Consider the following 20,426-nt stretch of genomic DNA (forward strand, 5'->3'; position numbering starts at 1 on the left):
TGCTTAAGGCCATGCAGGCAATATGAAATTATGTAGAATGTGGGCGGCATTATGAGCATGTGTTATGACCTTTTTGCGTCAATGCAAAAACACTTTTTCTCCATAAAACATTATAGCTCATGTTGGCTAGAGAGAGTGTTAGAAAAACAGCAATGGGGTGTCTGGATGGCATGGCAGTCTATTCTGTTGCCTATCAACACAGGGATTGCCGGTTTGAATTCCTGTGTTATTTCCATCCCTACAGACACAATTGGCCATGTCTGCGGATAGGAAGCCGGATGTGGGTATGTGTCCTGATTGCTGCACTAGCGCCTCCTCTGGTCAGTCGGGGTGACTGTTCAGGGGGGAGGGGGAACTGGTGGGAATAGCGTGATCCTCCCACGCACTACATCCCCCTGGTGAAACTCCTCACTGTCAGGTGAAAGGAAGCGACTGGCAACTCCACATGTATCGGAGGAGGCATGTGGTAGTCTGCAGCCCCCCCACCCCACCCCGGCTTGGCAGATGGGGTGGAGCAGACCGGGATGGCTCAGAGAGCAGGGTGATTGGCCAAGTACAATTGAGGAGAAACAGAGGGGGAAAAATCCAAAAGAAAAGAAAACGTGCAGAGATCTGTACCCAAAACATGTCATACTTGTATTTGAGAATCAATGTGGTCCAGAATACGTTTTGTGTCCTACTCTATCTGTTGGAAAAATGATTTAATATGAGGATGATGTACCCAATATGTTAAGATATCCAGTCAGGAGAAGACATGCTTAAGAGTGCTAATCCAATTGAAAGCCCTTGTAAATAATGATCATATAGTTAGTGTTGTGGTGGTGGCAGCCAGTTTGATGAAATATCATTACACGAGTGATGCAACGGTCCTTTCATTGAACAGACCCTATGAAATAAGGCACGTTGTACTTTTAAGTTTTTAGTGCAGCTTTAGTACCTCTATAGGTGGTCTATTAACTGCATGTCCTACCTCTTTATCTCCCTCTATTGTTCCTTCTCGCCTTTTAAACGGCCATTTACTTCCACGTCTTTGACACGAGGCCATTATTCTTTGCCTGGATTTCTTCATTTATTGTGCCTTTTGCACCTCACACTAAACGAGTGTTATTCCCCGAGCTTTATCCTCCAAACGGGATGATCGCACGCGGCTTATTGGCTTGCACAGAAACCGTGGCCTTAATCTGTGATGTGTTTTCATTGCATGTGCATCTCGCCATTGAACACATCTCTGCGCTATTCTTAGTCCCCTTTTGTTGGTGAGAGGAGGATAGAGATGACCGCCTTTGTGTGCATGTGTGTGTGTGTTTGGGGGGGGGACCAAAACGTGGTTATAACAAAGCAGCCCGAAAAACATATTGCACCAATGTTATTCAGGAGTTAGAATCTGTGACTAGCAAAAACCACAGTGTGGTTCTATGCTGACATTCTTTAGCCAAAGGTATTCTAGTAATTTACATGTGAGGGCTGTTTGGAGCGTGAAATAGCCTTATAAACGTTTTTTTTGGGGGGGGGTCGTTTGATTTCTAACCATTTCACATAGGAAATGAGGTGCAATTTCAAGCAAAGCCTTTTTCAAGCTATCTGCTGTTCAGATGCTGATTCGTAGGAATTCCTGTTTCTCAAAGCTGATGAAAAACTGATGGGCCATAGCAAAAAGGCCACAGATAAGGCTGCGACATTAAATGGAAGCAAAGGATTTCTCGTGGCTGTTCAATATTTCGTCAATGCACACTTTGTTGTATGCATTCTTGACTGCTCCGCTGGCATTAGACTTGAAATGATACATCTTCTACCACAACACACACATCCATCAATGTACTGCACTGCGACAAAATGTTGGTTGATATTAATATTTGTTTCCCGTGGCCTGTATTGTAAATTGTGGTCCTTGCTGCAGCTTTTCCTCTATATGCTAGTGACAGCTGACAGTTTATCCTGCATAGTGTGAAGTTTTTGTTAGGCGAATATTTGCACACCAAGTCAGTTTATTCACTCATATGCTTAAAGGAAAAATTCACTGATTTTCAACCTTATCTCTGTCTACCCGTGACAGGGGTAGCATATGAAAAGCACCTTCAGTTGTTGCCAATTGTTTCTGCATCTCTGGAGAAGGCAGTGAAACCACTTTTTTTTTCCAGCCACCAAGTGACGTGTCGGGACATCATTTGGCCTAGCAGGGTTTCTAATAATCTAATCTACTTTGAACATGCTGTTCAAAAATGACATTATCCATGTGGGTTGCTAGTTCGAATCCCCGTGTTAACTCCAGCTTGGTCAGTCGTCCCTACAGACACAATTGGCCGTGTCTGCGAGTGGGAAGCCGGATGTGGGTATGTGCCCTGGTCGCTGCACTAGCGCCTCCTCTGGTCAGTCTCCTGTTCAGGGGAGAGGGGGAACTGGGGGGAATAGCGTGATCCCCCCATGCGCTACGTCCCCCTGGCAAAACTCCTCACTGTCAGGTGAAAAGAAGCAGCTGGCGACTCCACTTGTATTGGAGGAGGCATGTGGTAGTCAGCAGCCATCCCCGGCTCAGCAGAGCGGGTGGAGCAGCAACCGGGACGGCTCGGCAGAGTGGGGTAATTAGCCAGATACAAGTGGGTAGAAAAGGGGGGGGGTTATTGTTCTCTTGGCTAAGCTACATTTTGGATGGCGGAAATGTCGTCTCACAACACTAAAGGAGAGGATTTTATGGTCGATGATACAGAAGCTGGAGTGCAATGCATTCTGGTACGTGTAGGCACTGTGGGAAAAACTCTGAACAGGACAACAACCGATTTCTTTGTCAATAGAGTACACAGTGAGGGCTTTATCGCTACAGTCAACTGTAGCGATAAAGCCCCACCATGTGTAAAGCGTCCCTTGAAAGGTGCTATATAAATGTAAGTTGTTTGTTGTTATCAGCAGTGATTGCACATGCACAAAACCATCGGGGAAATTCCCCTTTAATGCATGTCCAAGGCTGCAGCACCAATTGGTATTACTATGGCGTTATCCGTGTTGCTTTCTTTCTGCAGACGGACTGCTCCAGCGATAGCGAGAGTGAGGATAACTTCATAGTGGTGCCTCCACGAGACCATCTGGGCCTGGCCATCTTCTCTATGCTTTGTTGCTTCTGGCCTCTGGGAATCGCGGCGTTTTACTTCTCACAGGGGGTAAGGCCATGCACACACACCTACACAGATATATGCAAACGTTTAAGCATGCACACAAAGTTGCTAGGGTTTATTATTCTTCACACACGAATGACACATCTGTTTGGTTGGTGAGTCATAACATGAGAGGTGTCAGCATGAGTGTGCATCTATCTATGGGTGCACACATGAACCCAGCTGAGCCATCACGTATAGTCAACCTGCCTTTCTCCACACACTCAAGGCCACTTGTTAACTGTGCTTCCCATCAATAACTCAAAGACAGCCCATAATGGCTGCTTGACGCTCTGTAAACAGGTTGAAAGAGGCCTTAAGGAAGCGTTTATGAATCACAGTCAAGGCTTTATCGGTTAAATGTCAGAAGGATGGGTATTATAAATTCTCAGATGAGAACCAGTCTTTGACTTATTGTTGTGTGCAAGGGGATTAGAGGTTATACATTGTTTAAATTCTCAACAAAACAAAAAAAACTCAAACACGGTTGTTACATCAGGAATTTGTTGTTTCTAAAGCAGGATTTCGGGAAAAAAAATTTTTTTAACTTTTTGAACAAGTCAAATATAAAAAGAAATAACACTGTAGAAGTAACAAAAATGAAATAGCAGACTTACTTCCACTTCTTTTCTGAACGACAATATAAAGAATTCGAACCCAATCGATGGCCTTACAGCCCCTTAACGAGCGGCTGGCAGTTTGGAGACCCCAGTGAATCAATGTGTAGGAAAACGATGTAGGGACTAGATTTTGTTAAAGATATACTTATATATACACTACCGTTCAAAAGTTTGGGATCACCCAAACAATTTCGTGTTTTCCATGAAAAGTCACACTTATTCACCACCATATGTTGTGAAATGAATAGAAAATAGAGTCAAGACATTGACAAGGTTAGAAATAATGATTTGTATTTGAAATAAGATTTTTTTTACATCAAACTTTGCTTTCGTCAAAGAATCCTCCATTTGCAGCAATTACAGCATTGCAGACCTTTGGCATTCTAGCTGTTAATTTGTTGAGGTAATCTGGAGAAATTGCACCCCACGCCTCCAGAAGCAGCTCCCACAAGTTGGATTGGTTGGATGGGCACTTCTTTGAGCAGATTGAGTTTCTGGAGCATCACATTTGTGGGGTCAATTAAACGCTCAAAACGGCCAGAAAAAGAGAACTTTCATCTGAAACTCGACAGTCTATTCTTGTTCTTAGAAATGAAGGCTATTCCATGCGAGAAATTGCTAAGAAATTGAAGATTTCCTACACCGGTGTGTACTACTCCCTTCAGAGGACAGCACAAACAGGCTCTAACAGGTACTATTTAATGAAGATGCCAGTTGGGGACCTGTGAGGCGTCTGTTTCTCAAACTAGAGACTCTAATGTACTTATCTTCTTGCTCAGTTGTGCAACGCGGCCTCCCACTTCTTTTTCTACTCTGGTTAGAGCCTGTTTGTGCTGTCCTCTGAAGGGAGTAGTACACACCGGTGTAGGAAATCTTCAATTTCTTAGCAATTTCTCGCATGGAATAGCCTTCATTTCTAAGAACAAGAATAGACTGTCGAGTTTGAGATGAAAGTTCTCTTTTTCTGGCCATTTTGAGCGTTTAATTGACCCCACAAATGTGATGCTCCAGAAACTCAATCTGCTCAAAGAAGTGCCCATCCAACCAATCCAACTTGTGGGAGCTGCTTCTGGAAGCGTGGGGTGCAATTTCTCCAGATTACCTCAACAAATTAACAGCTAGAATGCCAAAGGTCTGCAATGCTGTAATTGCTGCAAATGGAGGATTCTTTGACGAAAGCAAAGTTTGATGTAAAAAAATCTTATTTCAAATACAAATCATTATTTCTAACCTTGTCAATGTCTTGACTCTATTTTCTATTCATTTCACAACATATGGTGGTGAATAAGTGTGACTTTTCATGGAAAACACAAAATTGTTTGGGTGATCCCAAACTTTTGAACGGTAGTGTATATTAAACGCTACAGGGACTCCTGGAGTTGTTTTTGTGAGACGTAACATAGGCGAGAGCGGTCAAGTTGAACAACAAGACATTGATGGATCTCAGTGCTGGTTTTGACATGCAAAGCTACTCATGAGATTGGAAAGGAAATCCCTCTCTCACTCACTCACTCATGGACAAGGGGTGAAGTGGGGGGCAAAGAAACAAAAAAAAATGATAGCAGGACTCTCAAGCCTCTCTCAACACATTTGAAATTGAGAGGATTGAAAGTTAACGTGAAGAAATAAAAAATAAAACATTGTCATGTAGAACATAAAAACAAACAACTAAGTGTTCAAGTCTCACATGGATTGAGCCAAGTTCACCCCGACTACAAGCCCCTTGACATTTTTTTTTTTGTGGTAAATATGGCATTGTAAGATTGAGGGCTACTGAACACATATAGAACAAGACTACAGGTCCACCAGAGACCTCTTAAAATATAAGAAGCACTGGAGGGTGTCCGGGTGGTGTGGCGGTCTATTCCCTTGCCTACCAACATGGGGATCGCCGGTTCGAATCCCCGTGTTAATCTGGCTTGGTCGGGCATCCCCACAGACACAATTGGCCATGTCTGCAGGTGGGAAGCCAGATGCGGGTATGTGTCCTGGTCGCTGCACTAGCGCCTCCTCTGGTCGGTTGGGGTGCCTGTTTGGGGGGGAGGGGGAACTGGGGGGAATAGTCTGAGCCTCCCACACGTTACGTCCCCCTGGTGAAACTCCTCAGTATCAGGTGAAAAGAAGCGGCTGGTGACTCCACATGTATTGGAAGAGGCATGTGGTAGTCTGCAGCCCTCCCTGGATCAGCAGAGGCGGTGGAGCAGAGACCGGGACGGCTCAGAAGAGTGGGGTAATTGGCTAAGTACAATTGGGGATAAAAAAAAGGGAAAACTTGAAAAAAGAAAAAGGAAGAAGAAAAGCGAGAGAAAAAGGTGAGAGCTCGGATAGTGTTGAATGAAAAGCGAGTGCTGAGAGCTGAGAAGAGACGTTGGCTCATTGTTTCTCTGCAACAAGATAGATTCCACAACATGAGACATTTTCCTTTTGCTTTTTCTTTATTCATACTGTAATGATATGCATTCTTAATATTATATAAACAGGGACTCGTTTCAAACTATCTATTTCCACTCATTTTCATATATTTGCTTTTATTTCTCCTCTAGGCTTTTCACGATGTAGATCTAACTTTAATTTCCCCTCGGGTAGGCTGAATGATATATCGTTTCAGCATCCTCACTGCAATGTACGCATGTGCAATAGTCACACTGTAAAGGAAGCAGTGTAAAGCAAATTGGGACCAACTTTAATACTGCTTGAGTGAAAATGAACACGGGCAAGGTTTGCATTTTTCACGATTAGTCTCAAAGAAAAAACTGTCTAGTCTATCTGATAAGTAGCATAAATTAGTCTGATTCAATCACTATTTGGTTCCACGTGCCGTATGCTGAGCGTGCACCGCGAATGACCGTGCACCCTCTTCCTCACAAAGGACAGTGACGTGAAGCCTCCTGTAATGTCCTGATTTCTACACGCCACCTTTCTGTCACCCATTCACAGTCAAGCCCTCTTCTTAAAGGGTAAGCAATGTACATAATAAATATCATGATGATGGATTAGCCTGGATAGATGGGTGAGTATGAACAGAATGCATCAGCGTCATGTTGAGTATTGGACAGCGCTCTCTAAAATAACTCTCATCATTGACAGATTGATACGTCCTTTCCAAATGGAGCCATTGAAGTTTAAAGCTGCATATGTCGGGTGAAATCTTTAATTTTGCAATGCATATTGCAAAAAAACAAAAGTATTTCAATGTCAGTTTCTAATATTGTTCAGCCTTGGCTGTCACCCCTACTTAATCTTTAGTAGTTGGTGAGCTAGACGTGTTATTGATATGTTGTGAGTGTCAGTAAAAGTTTAGGAACTTTGAAAGTGCAGCACACACACGTGTCTACAACAGGGCCGGGTTAGTATTTCATTATCATTCATTTCAATAGTAGAGCATCGGGATGAAATTTGGATGTTCTCATATCGTGATACACAATTTTGTTGTCTGAATGAATGACAACGAGAATCACTTACCTAAAATTTCTCACAAAATGAGACATGAAGGGGCATCCAGGTAGCATAGCACTCTATTCCATTGCCTACCAACACGTGGATCGACGGTTCGAATCCCCGTATTACCTGCGGCTTGGTTGGGTGTCCCTACAGAGACAATTGGCCGTGTCTGCGGGTGGGAAGCCGAATGTGGACATTTGTCCTAGTCGCTGCACTAGCGCCTCCTCTGGTCGGTTGGGGCGCCTGTTGGGGACTGGGGGGAATAGTGTGATCCTCCCACCCGCTACATCCCCCTGGCGAAACTCCTCACTGTCAGGTGAAAAGAAGCGGCTGGCAACGCCACATGTATCGGAGGAGAAATGTGGTAGTCTGCAGCCCTCCCCGGATCAGCAGAGGGGGTGGAGCAACAACTCAGAAGAGTGGGGTAATTGGCCGGATACAACTGGGGAGAAAAGGAGGGGGGGGTCCAAAATAAAAAGAAGAGGTCTTTAATATTCGAGGGAGTGTTATTTGAAAAGTAGTTTTCATTTGATATGTATACTTTACCATACTGAAAGCAATAACCGAGGCTTGTCTCAGGGCCCCTTCTGATGTCTCTCAACATCAGTAATAAATGTGCAATGTAACTTTGCTCTCCCCAGTATCTAACAGTTGACATTACTGTAAACAAGGCCATCAGATTGTTCCCTGCTTTCAGCAAATATCACATTCAGGCAAAAGTGTTTAATTCTGAAGCATCAATCAACACGTTTTTAGCCAGTCACCAATGCATATAATAGGTTGAGTTCTGGTTTCTGGGTAAATCCTCTTCCTAGTGCTATTCTTTATCAGTTCCTCACATGCTATTAACATTCACATGCAGTGCATGTACACCAAAATGCAGAGGTAAATTAAAAAGACCTTCCACAGAGGACATACGCTCACACTTTCAATTTATATTTCATGCACACATACACACGAGTATGCTTGTATACACACCGTAAATGGACAACTATTGAGCTGGCCTCATGTCTTACTATAAATTATTTTCAAAGGCTAAAGCATTTAACCGTCTTATCTGTTGATGCGAGTAGTCAGATGGAGATGAAGGCAGTCAGTGAATTATCTTGTCAGGAGCTAATTTAATTCTTCCTTGGTAATTATGGGGGAGTGATGGCTGTATTTAAGGATTGATGGTTTTTCTGCCAATCTTACCCCTTTATAAAGGAGCGGTCCAGAGCTATCGGAGTAAGATGTGGTGGTGCTCCTGGAGTGTTTCATATTATAGCCCAGTAACCTATTCAATCAGTCAGAAAATCCAAAAGTCCAAGCAGGAGGTACCATGTGGCAACAGATTTCATCAAAGAACGGGGACTTAAGACCTTGTCATGTGCACTCTCGGAGTACCGCTGTGCCTTTGCGTTAAGAATGGGTGCATGAAACGACTGTCATCCACATCGCTGGACTGGATGACAAGTTCTGTTGCTGTGGCAGCCGAATGAGCCAACGGGGAAAGTGTACAAAACATGGCACATAAGATTCACCATCTTGCTCAGAGGATATTTACAGGCAAACAGGTTAGCGGCTATAATAGAGTCAGTGGACGGTTGATCGATAGTGTTTCCCCCTCGTTGGAAGGTCGAGACCCATCAAACAATGAAAGTCCTCGCCATTCCAAGAGGAGAGACGGGTGTGGATGACATTGCAAAAACATTGATATAGACAGATACAGTGGCATACCTTTGCATGCAAGCAAAGGTAGCCGAGGGCTTGCAAACACAAGCACCGAAACAGGAACACACAAACACATCGACACATAACACACAAATACACACGTTCCATTTAATCTCACATGCACTGATGAGCCAAAACATTAGGACCACCGGCCTAATATGCTGTTGGCCCTCCATGTGCTGCCAAAACCGCGCCAACCTGCCGAGGCATGGACTCTACAAGACCCCTGAAGGTGACCTGTGGTATCTGGCACCAAAATGTCAGCAGCAGATCCTTCAAGTTCTGTAAATTGTGAGGTGGAGCTGCTATGGATCAGACTTGTCGGTCCAGCACATCCCACAGATGCTCAATCGGATTGAGATCTGGAGAATTTGGAGGCCAGGGCAACGCTTTGAAGACTTCATCTCATGCCATTCTCTCACTATGTGTGCAGTGTGGCAGGGCACATTATCCTGCTGAAAGAGACCGCTGCCATCAGGGAATACCATTGCCGTGAAGTGGTGTAACTGGTCTGCAATGATGTTTAGGTAGGTTGCACGTGTCAAATTGAGATCCACATGAATGGCAGGACCCAGGGTTTCCCAGCAGAACATTGCCCAGAGCATCACACTCCCTCCACCGGCTTGTCATCTTCCCACAGTGCATCCTGGTGCCATCACGTCCCCAGGTAAACACTGCACACATACACTGCCATCCACAGGATCTAAAAGAAAATGTGACTCACCGGAGCACCCCACAAGCCTTGCCGTTTCAGAGATGCTCTGACCCAGTCATCTGGCCACAACAATTTAGCCCTTGTCAAAGTCACTCAGGTCTTTACTCCTGCCCATTTCTCCTGCATCCAACACGTTGACTACGAGAACAGATTGTTTGCTTACCATCGAATCTACCCAGACCTTGCTTAACATGTGCCCTTGTTTAGAGATGATCAACGTTATTTGGTTCACCTGTGAGGGGCCATAATGTTTCTGTTCATTAGTGTATGTCGTCCCTGTATCTTACCTGCCGATGAGTCTAATCTTGCATCCGACAGCCTCTTTTCGGCAACTCATAAAGAAGGCCTCTCTTCAATGTATTTCAGTGCATTTTGGTTTAGCATCCCCTGCACGAAACTGATAATGATTGGGAGTACCATGGATATCTGGGGAGAATGAGCTTTGAGCTTTAGATTTGGAATGGGAATCGAGTTTCAATTATTGCCTCTAATAGGGTGAGTGCTTTGTTTGGAGATGCTGATAAACTTTTCACTCGGCTCTGGGACCGGCAGAGTTTCGGAGCCGCGGCGATTTCTTTCAAGATTATGCTAATGGGACACTCCTGAAGACATCTTCTCAGGCCATAAGTCCTCATAATGGCGGAAAATGAATGCACTAACTACTGCGATGGCTTCCTGAAGAGACGGATCGTATGTGTGAGTGAGAGAAAGAGAGGGAGAGAGAGATTTCAGTGTGCATGCTGTTGGTTTGGAAGGGGGAAAAAAATAGTTTGCCGTCTCTAAATTGACTTGGGTGAGTGCATGGCAAAATGAGTCCCCATTCAGCTTAGCCAGAGATGTTATCTATTTCTATGACACCACATTTCAATCATTTTGTCAAGGTTGTGGAGATAAAGCTTTAATGCTTCTAACTATTTTCCTCTCAAGGGGATTCAAGGGGGGGGGAAAACCCTCGCGTAGGTACGACATGCTCACACAGCCGCGCATGCACGCAGACGTGTTGCGGGCACACGTGCACACATGCATTTGCAAGTGGGGAGGCGCACCTTCACACCGGAAGAAGAACACGTAACCCATGCACACACATGTACACGACAGCACATCACACGCACAACAACTCACGCCGCCTGTCCCTGCCCATTACATTTAAAATCCGACTCCTCAGGGAGATCCCAACTTCGCTTCGATTTAATTATTGGTGAGAAGCGGCGCAATAGATTGATTAATCAATTACGGTGTCTTTACGGTAGAAGGCCGCAGTTCCTTTACCGTTTGGGCGAGAGCCCGTTAACTCCACCCAGTGTTTCCTGTGTGTGATGGAGAGACATAATTAAGCAGTCCGCTGTCACATTAAGACCCTTTTTTGAGATTCCCTCCCCCAGAAGACCTTGCCAGTGGCATAACTCACCCAACACAAAGAGTATGGATCCTCCCGCGTTCTGAGCGTATACACTCACAGCAAATCCCCCCCCCAGACCTTCACAATGGTGCTTTTGTTTCAATAATTACTTTATTGACGTGAAAGCTAATGGCCTTTTTTATTTCCCCTGTCTCGGCTTGCCTTTTAAACCCGACGCCCCTCTCTGGAGAGGGGTGGCGGGAAGGGGGCCCCTCTCCTGACTCCGTTTCAAGCTGGGTCTCTCGAATCATTTTCACGCTGACACAAAACATATTGGGAAAGGAAGAATAATGAAGGATTGATGGAAAAAAAACTGATTACTGTGCGTGTGTGTGCGCGCGCGTATGTGTCGGCCAATTTTAAGACAGCTATCAGAAGAGGGAGACGACGGGGCAAAAGGTCAGCTGGATGAGGAATTATAACAGGCGCACACACAAAAAAAAAATAGAGAAAAGGCTTTGGTCCAGTTCATCCTCTGAATTCATGGAGACTCACAGTGCCGACATTGATAAACGGGTTCGTGACATGTCTAGACGATAGGACGTGTGATTAAAAACAACAGATGCTGTTGCAGGGATTTGCACATTTTCATCGCACGGAAACATTTGCAGGCAGACAAAGCCGTGTCCGTAGGCGAATAAAAACCTTCTGCACCCAGGGATTGTCCTTCATTGAAAAAGTGTCATTTGCGTGGTGGCCATTTCACCTTTCTGCGTTGTTCTGCCTCTTATGCGGTTTTGCTTTCGTCAGAAACTCCTCTTGTACCACCAGCAGGGGGTTGGAAAAATGCACTGTAGTACGTTAAAAAAGAAAGCCACTTTATTTTTGTCATTGTACAGGTTACAATGAATTTGTTCTCTGCATTTAACCCATCCTATTGCATAGGAGCAGTGGGCAGCCGCAGCGCCCGGGGACCAACTCCAGTTATTTCTTCCTGTTGCCTTGCTCAGGGGCACAGGCAGGAGTATTAACCCTAACATGCATGTCTTTTTGATGGTGGGAGGAAACCCACACAGACACTGGGAGACATGCAAACTCCACACAGAAAGGACCTGGGAAGGCCTGGGGTTCGAACCCAGGACCTTCTTGCTGTGAGGCAACAGTGCTAACCACTGGGCCACCATGCCTCCCATTTAACAGACATTATGCAAAATCTTATGCAAACGCAGACAGACAAGCACGTATTGTTGCTAGTCTGCTGCCTACAACAAGTGTTTAAAATGGTCGGTTGTTAATATCCAGCCAGTGGTGGATCTAGAGATTTTTTCCTGGGGTGGCAAAGGGGTGGCACGAGGTTCAAGGAGGGGGGCAATGGACATTATTCTAAACATATTATTATTCAAAACTCGGATTTCATCGAATGTATTTTGTTCTCTACTGTTTGAGATGAGTTTGGCGCGGGTCTCATTGACCTTCACCATGCATGTGCATAAAATTTACTTTAAAAACATATTATCGGATTTATAAATGGGGTGGCAAGACTGTGTCCCAGAGGTGGCAGCTGCCACCCCTTGCCACCCCGTAGATCCGCGCCTGTATCCAGCCCAACTCAAATTAAATAATGAATGTTTTTGCACCTATTGTTTCACTTGTCGGTCTTACTCCCTTATCCAAGCTTTATGCCAGATTCTGCATCCCACCCCTGCTTCCTTTCTCTTCTCATATGTAACCTCTTTTTCTCTGTATTTTTGTCTCAGAAGTGAAGCAATTTGTTAACTACTTTTTTTTTAAAAGTGTACCACAAAAAAACAAACAAAAAAAAACCTTCACCATAGATGTCTGGCTCTGCTATGTGGCCTTGTAAAAATGCACACCTAAAACAGCTCTACTGTAGAAAAACAAGTCAGTTTGGCTTTGTGAGTTTTGAAAGTCACATTTTTTGTTGTCATTATTTATTTCATTTTTTTATCAACGTGTTGTAAGAGCCACAATACTTCTGGTGGCTAATACTGCTGCCGGAGCAGTGCGTAGGCTTCGATTGGTGAGTATTTAGAAATAAAATGCCTTTCCGGAAAATGTGTCAATGAAAGCCCAAGACACAAAAACGAAAAATATGAGGAATAGCATGTTTGCTTTTTGATAACGGGTGTTTTATATGCAAAGAATGCTGGTGCTGTCAAAATGTATTTTACCCATTGCTTTGCTGGACTCCTTTGAAACTTGCGGTAATGTTATCCTAAGCAGGCTGGTGCTGATACTGACAAAATGTGCTTTGTTGAGGGTGGATTTGTTATTGCCTCTGACAACCTCTCAGCGAGGCACTTAGGGCATCAAAATGAATTTCAATGAAAATTAATGACGCATCTGAAATTTAGCTGCTCCTCATTCAGCGCTGGTCTTTGATACCCACCCTAACCTCCTATCCTTGACATTTGCACACTAAATGCCGTTTTTCAGCTCCACAATGCAGGATGAGCCCTCCCAGGCGCCATTGTGCCCTTAGCTAATGTGCCCATCTTCCCACTGCAATCCCTTTTCCTTACATCTCAAGGGAAATAATAAGTAGCTTCTGTAATTATCCTTGCTTTGGAAAATGGGTCGTTCCTTGGTCTCGGATCCCTCTAACTCTCACTCCTTACTTTCTCCCCTCTTTTCTCTCTCGCTCTCGCTCTCGCTCTTCCAGACCAGCAAGGCAGTGAATAAAGGGGACTTCTCACTGGCCAACATCGCATCCCGAAGGGCTCTGTTCCTGGCTGCGCTCTCCATCACCATAGGCACCGGTGTGTACGTCGGCGTGGTGGTAGCCCTCATCGCCTACTTGTCGAAACCGGGACACATATAGCGGCAGCATACCTCCCTCACAAAATGCCACTGGGGAGCTGAAGAAGAGGAGCAGCCCTCTGGGGGCAGCGCTGCTGGGGTGGGGAGGCAGGGGGTGGGGGTGTACAGTTTTCTTCTACCGTCCTCTCTTTCCAACCTTTCGTCCCCACGGGCCCTCTGCCAGCCGAGATTAGACACAGTTACTGGAGAGAGGACAACTTGGAATGCAGGGGGGTAAAAGTCGTGAAAAGGGGGAAAATGAGGATAGGATAGTGTGTGTGTATGTGTGTGAGCATGTGCGCGTGCGTATGTGTGTGTGTGTTTGTATGTGTGCGGGCATGCGTGTGCGTGTGTGTGTGCGCAGGCAGGCAGGTGTGTGTGCGTGCCTGTGTGTATGTGAAGGCAGTTGGGGTTGTTGGGTGTTGGTACCTGAGTAATGGAGGACAGTTCTAGTGTGTGTGTGTGTGTGTGTGTGTGTGTGTGTGTGTGTGTGTGTGTGTGTGTGTGTGTGTGTGTGTGTGTGTGTGTGTGTGTGTGTGTGTGTGTGTGTGTGTGTGCGTGTGTGTGTGTGTGTGTGTGGAGGGGGTTGGGTTGTTGGGTGTTGGTACCTGAGTAATGGAGGCATTCCAGTTTGGAGTCCACTTTGCGTCCCGTCGGTTTAAAGCCCAGTCGTATCCTTTTTGTCTCGGGTGTTTTGGGGTTTTTTTTAAATGTAAGAGTCCTGTAGAAAAGGCGAAGGAGAAGAACAGTTTTGAGCAGAAAAAAAAAAAAACAAGGAGAAAAAAAAGCAGACCATTTCTGGGACTTCAGCAAACATCTAGCTCCACAGCGGAGGACTTTTGAGTGAGAGAAACTCACCACAAACATCCTCCTTTCATTCCCTCTTCATCACCTCCACCCCCTCGCCTCCATCTCTACTGCTGCCATTTGAGCCGTATATAAAAGACAGAGACATTTTTCGGAGTCCCGTCTCTCATCTTGGCTTTGCTGATACTCCAACCACTGTTAAATGCATCACTCTGCATTGTCCTCCTGACAGTGTGAGAAGGTCTGGAGGAGAAGACCACACACAGCGTTGTTTGGACGTAGTCCGTCACTGTCTGAGCAGTGTCTCCATCGCCGTCCAAGGGATTATAATCACCCGCGGAGGACTTGAGATGAAATGAGAACTTCTCGATAGCGTTTCCATCATCTAGAGTACAGCTTCTGGGGTAAATTTAAAAAGCAAGTTTCAAAAAACTGACAAGTCTCACATATCATCCAAGACAAGAGGAGGCTGATGTTTGTTTTTGACTAAACCAAATGCACTGGCATGAATTAACAGAGTCGAACTCAGCAGGCTTGCTGAGTAGATCTGGGTAGATATAGCTCTCCTTTTTACCCCTGAAGAGGTGTCACTGTCTATCCTGCAAAGACATGCCTTCAAATCGAACGAATAGTCTGTTCACGCCCGACAGCGTTTGCCTACAGGCATTCAGTCTAGTTTCATGTTCATAATGTATTTGTCTTGTCTGTTCACCAGCCCTGCTTGAAGGTGTGTCCAGGTGGCCGTCAAGAGTGAAGAAGCACAGGTGGCCTGTAAACTTACTTCAAGAGCATATACCGAGAGCCAATACAAAACAATGTAACGTCTCATCCACCCCAACAAGCGGGTGGTGCAACCAGGGTTTGCATGAAGACAGGAATGAAGTGCAAATGTTAAACGGACTGTAGCGCTTTCCAATTAATTAATGCCTCAGATTCACCCATGCACACACACACACACACACACACACACACACACACACATACACATTCATACACCGATGGCAGTTTTGGCCATGCAAGGTAACAACCAGTTCATCGGGAGCAGTTAGGGGTTAGGTGTCTTGCTCAGGGACACCTTGACATTTTTGCACGGAGGAGCCGAGAATCGAACCGGCAACCCTCCAGTTACCAGATGACCCGCTCTACCCCCTGAGCCACTGCCGCCACCAAATCTTATATCTGTTCAGATCACAAATTTCCATGTTTAGAATAAATCAAACACGGCCCTACCAAGAATCAGCTGTGCCAACCATGTCGCTGTGAAGCAGATGGATGCTGCAGAAAGAGGTGGGCCTAACATATCCACCAGGGATCCATTCCTACATGAACCAGACGCTGCAATTTGTCAGTTTTGATTTCAGTGTTAATCAATTATTCTTTGCATGACTGTGGCTGTAAATGCCAGCGGTGTACTGCGACACATGATTGATTGGCTTATCCTTTAAGAACCCATTTTCCTTGGCGGATCGCAGGAAAGCTTAAATTAGAATTGATCAAGCTGTGAACGGGGTCATGTTCCGTGCAAACACTTCTGCACACATTTCTCGAAATTTAGCTGTTGATGCGGAGGGCAATCCGAAGTGGTACCGCATTGAGACACGGAGGGTTTGTCTTGTGTTTCTACGCACAATCACAACACAAACATGTTCATTTTGTGTCCAGTTTGAAGATATAATCGATTCCAAACCTACCGGCTCAACTCTGCAAAGGGCTTGTCATTTGTTGTTGTTTTTTTTTCTTCTCTCCCCCCCCCCCCCCAAGATGATGAGCCAAGTGCTCACCGATACAAGCAGTGAAGCCCTGAGAGGTAACATTATACCCAGTTTTTCCCCAACAGGTCTTGCATTAGTCATACCTGACATTTATGGGGCTCAATTAGCTCTCCGTAATGGCTTCTTTTTTCCCAGGAGATCTGGAGCATAGGCCTGAAATAGCACCATCAAATGCATTTCACTAATAAGGCAGTTTGCTCATTGCTAGCTGCCATCATTCCCTGTGAGTAAACAATCTATTTACACATCCCCAGCACTGTGAACAATCTAAAATAAACACCCAAAGACAGCTCCGTCATGCAAATCAAGAGTGAACATGGCACATCTTCTCCACGAGGGAAAATTCCTCTAAGTGCATCGCTTAAATAAAATAAAATTGTAGCCGAGGTCTGCACGCCGAACAGCAGCCAAAATTTCATCTGATCCTTCCAATTAGTGAACACCTCGTAGGGCGCTGTCAGATAAAAACAGTTATATACTGAAGCTGATTGATATCAAGATCTTTGCGTGGGCTCTTGGTATTTTTCCTTTAATGAGCCTCCGAACCTCTGAAGCCCTGGTTAATCCTGGCTACCATATGTTATTATTTTTTGGCCTTACACACCTTCTCACCCAGCCTGGGCACCTCTGGTGTGTTCTAATGGGAAAACCCTGATCTCCTGGTTTAGCGTATGCAGACACGTTGCGGCCATCATTGTAACTATACTGAAAAACAACATGTTTGTTTCCATCTTCCGAGAAAAGTTCCATTTGTTGATGATGATGAAATGCTTTGTGTTATGTAAGATGTCATTCAAAATGATGTGTTTTTATCCGGCTTTGTGCCATCCTGGTATTGCTCAATGTGTTGCTGAGGGTACGTGGCTGTCAGTGTCGTCGATCTTCTTCAAGTTAGGCCAGTGTGCACGTACACATCCACGTGATGAGGACGACCACTGAATGCATTCCTCAGTACCAGGGTAATGGTGTTACCTTTGTGTCGTGATCTGCAGCAAAATTGCAAAAGGTTGTGTTCATTTTGACTCCATTTATGGTTTCGGATTTTCCTGTCTTGTGTGACGACAACTTGTACATAGTGCAAATAAAGAAGTGTCCAAGATGTATTGAAAAATAAAGCAAAAAGGAAGGATAACCTTTCTTATAAGCAAAGTTAGTCTTCTTCTATGGGTTCCTATAACTCGCACTGTCTGTAGTCAGTTTCATGTTGGTGCAAAGATTTGACAGTCCTATCAAAAAAACAAAAACAAAAATGGAACAATACCTTGGTCGGGCGTCCCTACAGACACAATTGGCCATGTCTGTGGGCGGGAAGCCGGGTGTGGGCATGTGTCCTGGTCGCTGCACTAGCACCTCCTCTGGTCGGTCAGGGCGCCTGTTCAGGGTGGAGGAGAAACTGGGGGGGGGGTAATAATAGCGTGATCCTCCCATGCACTATGTCCCCCTGGTGAAACTCCTCACTGTCAGGTGAAAAGAAGCAGCTGGCGACACCAAGTGTATCAGAGGAGGCATGTGGTAGTCTGCAGCCCTCCCCGGATCAGCAGACGGGGTGCAGCAGCGACCGGGATGGCTCGGAAGAGTGGGGTAATTGGCCGGGTGCAACTGGGGAGAAAAAGGGTGGAACAATAAGCAGTGAAGGGCCTGGAGGAAAGGCTTCATAATTGCAACAGCATGGATATTTTTACAAGAAAAAAAAAAGAAAAGTAAAGGTGTCTTTGCCAAGGATTGATTTGTACCGCCAGTGATCTCATCACTGGGTTCAAGGAAAGTACAGTGCACCTTTCTGAAAAGTGCTGTCATCGTTGGTATTCAGCATAGACACAGAGGCTTTTCACTCTCGCCAAGAGACATTTCACACAGGGCACAGACACACAGCAAAAGCACCAATTTAAGGTTTCTCGGTGAGTGTAGGGACTATCAGGTGTGCGTGTAATTACCTACAAGCAGGGAGGACCTGTGTCACAAAGCCAGCCAGCACCGGTGCCTCCTGAATGGGCTAAACCATGCAGTTCAGTCGTTTTGGGTCTGATCTAGATTGTGTGTGTGCGCGCGTGTGTGTGCGTGTGCGTGCCCCGGCCGCGTGACGCCGGTGTTTGCGCGAGGCCAGGGTGTGGGGTTGCAGCAGCAGCAGCTGGGTAAGAGCTCTCCTGACTGGAGTCGGGATGAGTCAGGAGCTGATGTCTCTGTCGGTGAGCCTCCCTCAGCACGACAGACGCTGCGCGTAAGAGCTTTACTCCATCATCGGGGCTGAACAAAGCTCGTATAAACTGGGCTCGTGTGAGAGCGCACTCCATCGTCTTCACCAGAATATGGTAAACGGGCGACGCCCGCTACCAGACGCAGCGGCAGATTGAATTAATAAGCAGACGAGATCAGAAGAACCGTGCCGTGTGTTCCGCCATTCACTGGGCTTCGCCTGAACAAACATGACGGCGAGCAAGAAAGTGTTTGGCCTCGTCCTCCGGCGCCCTGTCTGATTGGATACAGCGCGAGGGGGGGGGGCGAACTGTATGCGCTTTCTCGGCGCAACCTCAGTTGTGAATTCGTGAGCGAGGTCTCGGTGAAATGCAGTTGCCCGTTACTATGAGGCAACACGAAGGGACGCATTGTAGCCTTTCAGCCGTTGAAACAGCAGCAAAACCTTTCTGTACTTCTTCTTTTCTTTTTCTTTTTTTAATCTTCGGCGTTAACGTTGACCCAGAGCAAGTGTGAGGCAGCTGACTCCCCCGGTTCCTCTCCTCTCAGGGTGAGTCACGCCTCACCACCAACCGATTCCAACCTCCCCTGATGGGCAAAGCAATGGTTACAAAACAAGATGGGTGTAGTTTGGCTTCTGTTCAGCGTCAAAGGAGGGAATGTAGAACACTCGCCTAAACTTTAGCTGGGGAAACTGCAGCGCTAGACTGCATTTCTCTGCCGATCCGGGGGAGGGCTGCAGACTACCGCATGCCTCCTCCGACACACGTGGGGGTCGCCGGCCGCTTCTTTTCACCTGACAGTGAGGAGTTTCGCCAGGGGGACGTAGCGCGTGGGAGGCTCACGCTACCCCCCCTTTCCCCTTCCCCCTGAACAGGCGCCCCGACCGACCAAAGGAGGCGCTAGTGTTGGTAAGCAACAGAATAGACTGCCACGCTACGTGGACGCCCGCATTTCTCTTTTTTTGCAAGATCGACTTTTCAAGATGTGGCGTGATCTTTCACTCCATGGTGGTGCGACGAGTCATAAACCTTTATAAGCTCTCGTACATGCAAACCGTGCAAGCCACCGGAGCTTTTAAGGTGTGCGGTGCCGTTATTCCCTGGTAGACTGAGTAGACAGAGGCCTATAACAACTATCTGCTCTTGAAAAGGCCGGAAACATGAGAATGGAGGGAGGTGGTTTGATAGGAAAGGTTATCGAATTTTTTTTCTCTTCACAGAGAACCCTGTTGTTCCCTCAACCCGCCAGATTGAGCATTGGGTGGGCAATAATGAGTAGAGATTTTAAACTGCCCTTAAAGATGTTTTCTGAGGTCTGTTTGGTGAAATATGGTGCCTTCAAGGGCAGGCTGCAACAACAAAAAAAAGTCTCATACAAGTTGGGCTGAAGCTGAGAAAAATGCTCTTCCCATGCGGCACTAAACAAAGAATGCAAAGCAACCTTCAGAATCAGCCAGCTCCTTAACCTGATTTATTTGAGAAGGCTACCTTGGTTTCACAAGGGGTTTTGCAGAATGGGGGTGATGTAGTAGTGTTCATGTGTGTTTGCTGTGGGATTGCTCAGGGCACCAGATTAGTTTGAGGCCAGATAGCACATAGCAAGCTTAGATTAAGCGCCTCATTTGGTCTGTATGATTTAGGGATTATTTATTTATTTATTATAGACCATGCATTTGCTGGAGCAAGCTGTGAAGAGTAACCACAAGCTCATTTATCATTTACTGAGCAGGAATTGAGAACATCACAAGCTCAAAACCATAAAATAAAGCAAACATAAAAAAGCTGCATGGATATTCTGGTCTCCAACTACTCATAGGATGACAGGTGGGTTCAGGTCCAAAGCTGCTCCGGGCCTGTA

At 45.8% G+C, this 20,426-nt stretch overlaps 1 protein-coding gene across 1 annotated transcript in view; it reads left to right on the forward strand.

Annotated features, from left to right (window-relative positions):
- Positions 1–13,816, forward strand: part of syndig1l (synapse differentiation inducing 1-like) — a 34,017-nt gene extending 20,201 nt beyond the window's left edge. Inside the window, exons 2-3 of the mRNA XM_056295029.1 lie at positions 3,015–3,152; positions 13,658–13,816. Of these exons, the coding sequence (XP_056151004.1) occupies positions 3,015–3,152; positions 13,658–13,816 (297 nt within the window). The remainder of the gene's footprint in view (positions 1–3,014; positions 3,153–13,657) is intronic.
- Positions 13,817–20,426: the final 6,610 nt, after the last annotated feature.

Source organism: Lampris incognitus, chromosome 15 (assembly GCF_029633865.1).
Source record: "Lampris incognitus isolate fLamInc1 chromosome 15, fLamInc1.hap2, whole genome shotgun sequence".
NCBI classification, from domain to species: Eukaryota; Metazoa; Chordata; class Actinopteri; order Lampriformes; family Lampridae; genus Lampris; species Lampris incognitus.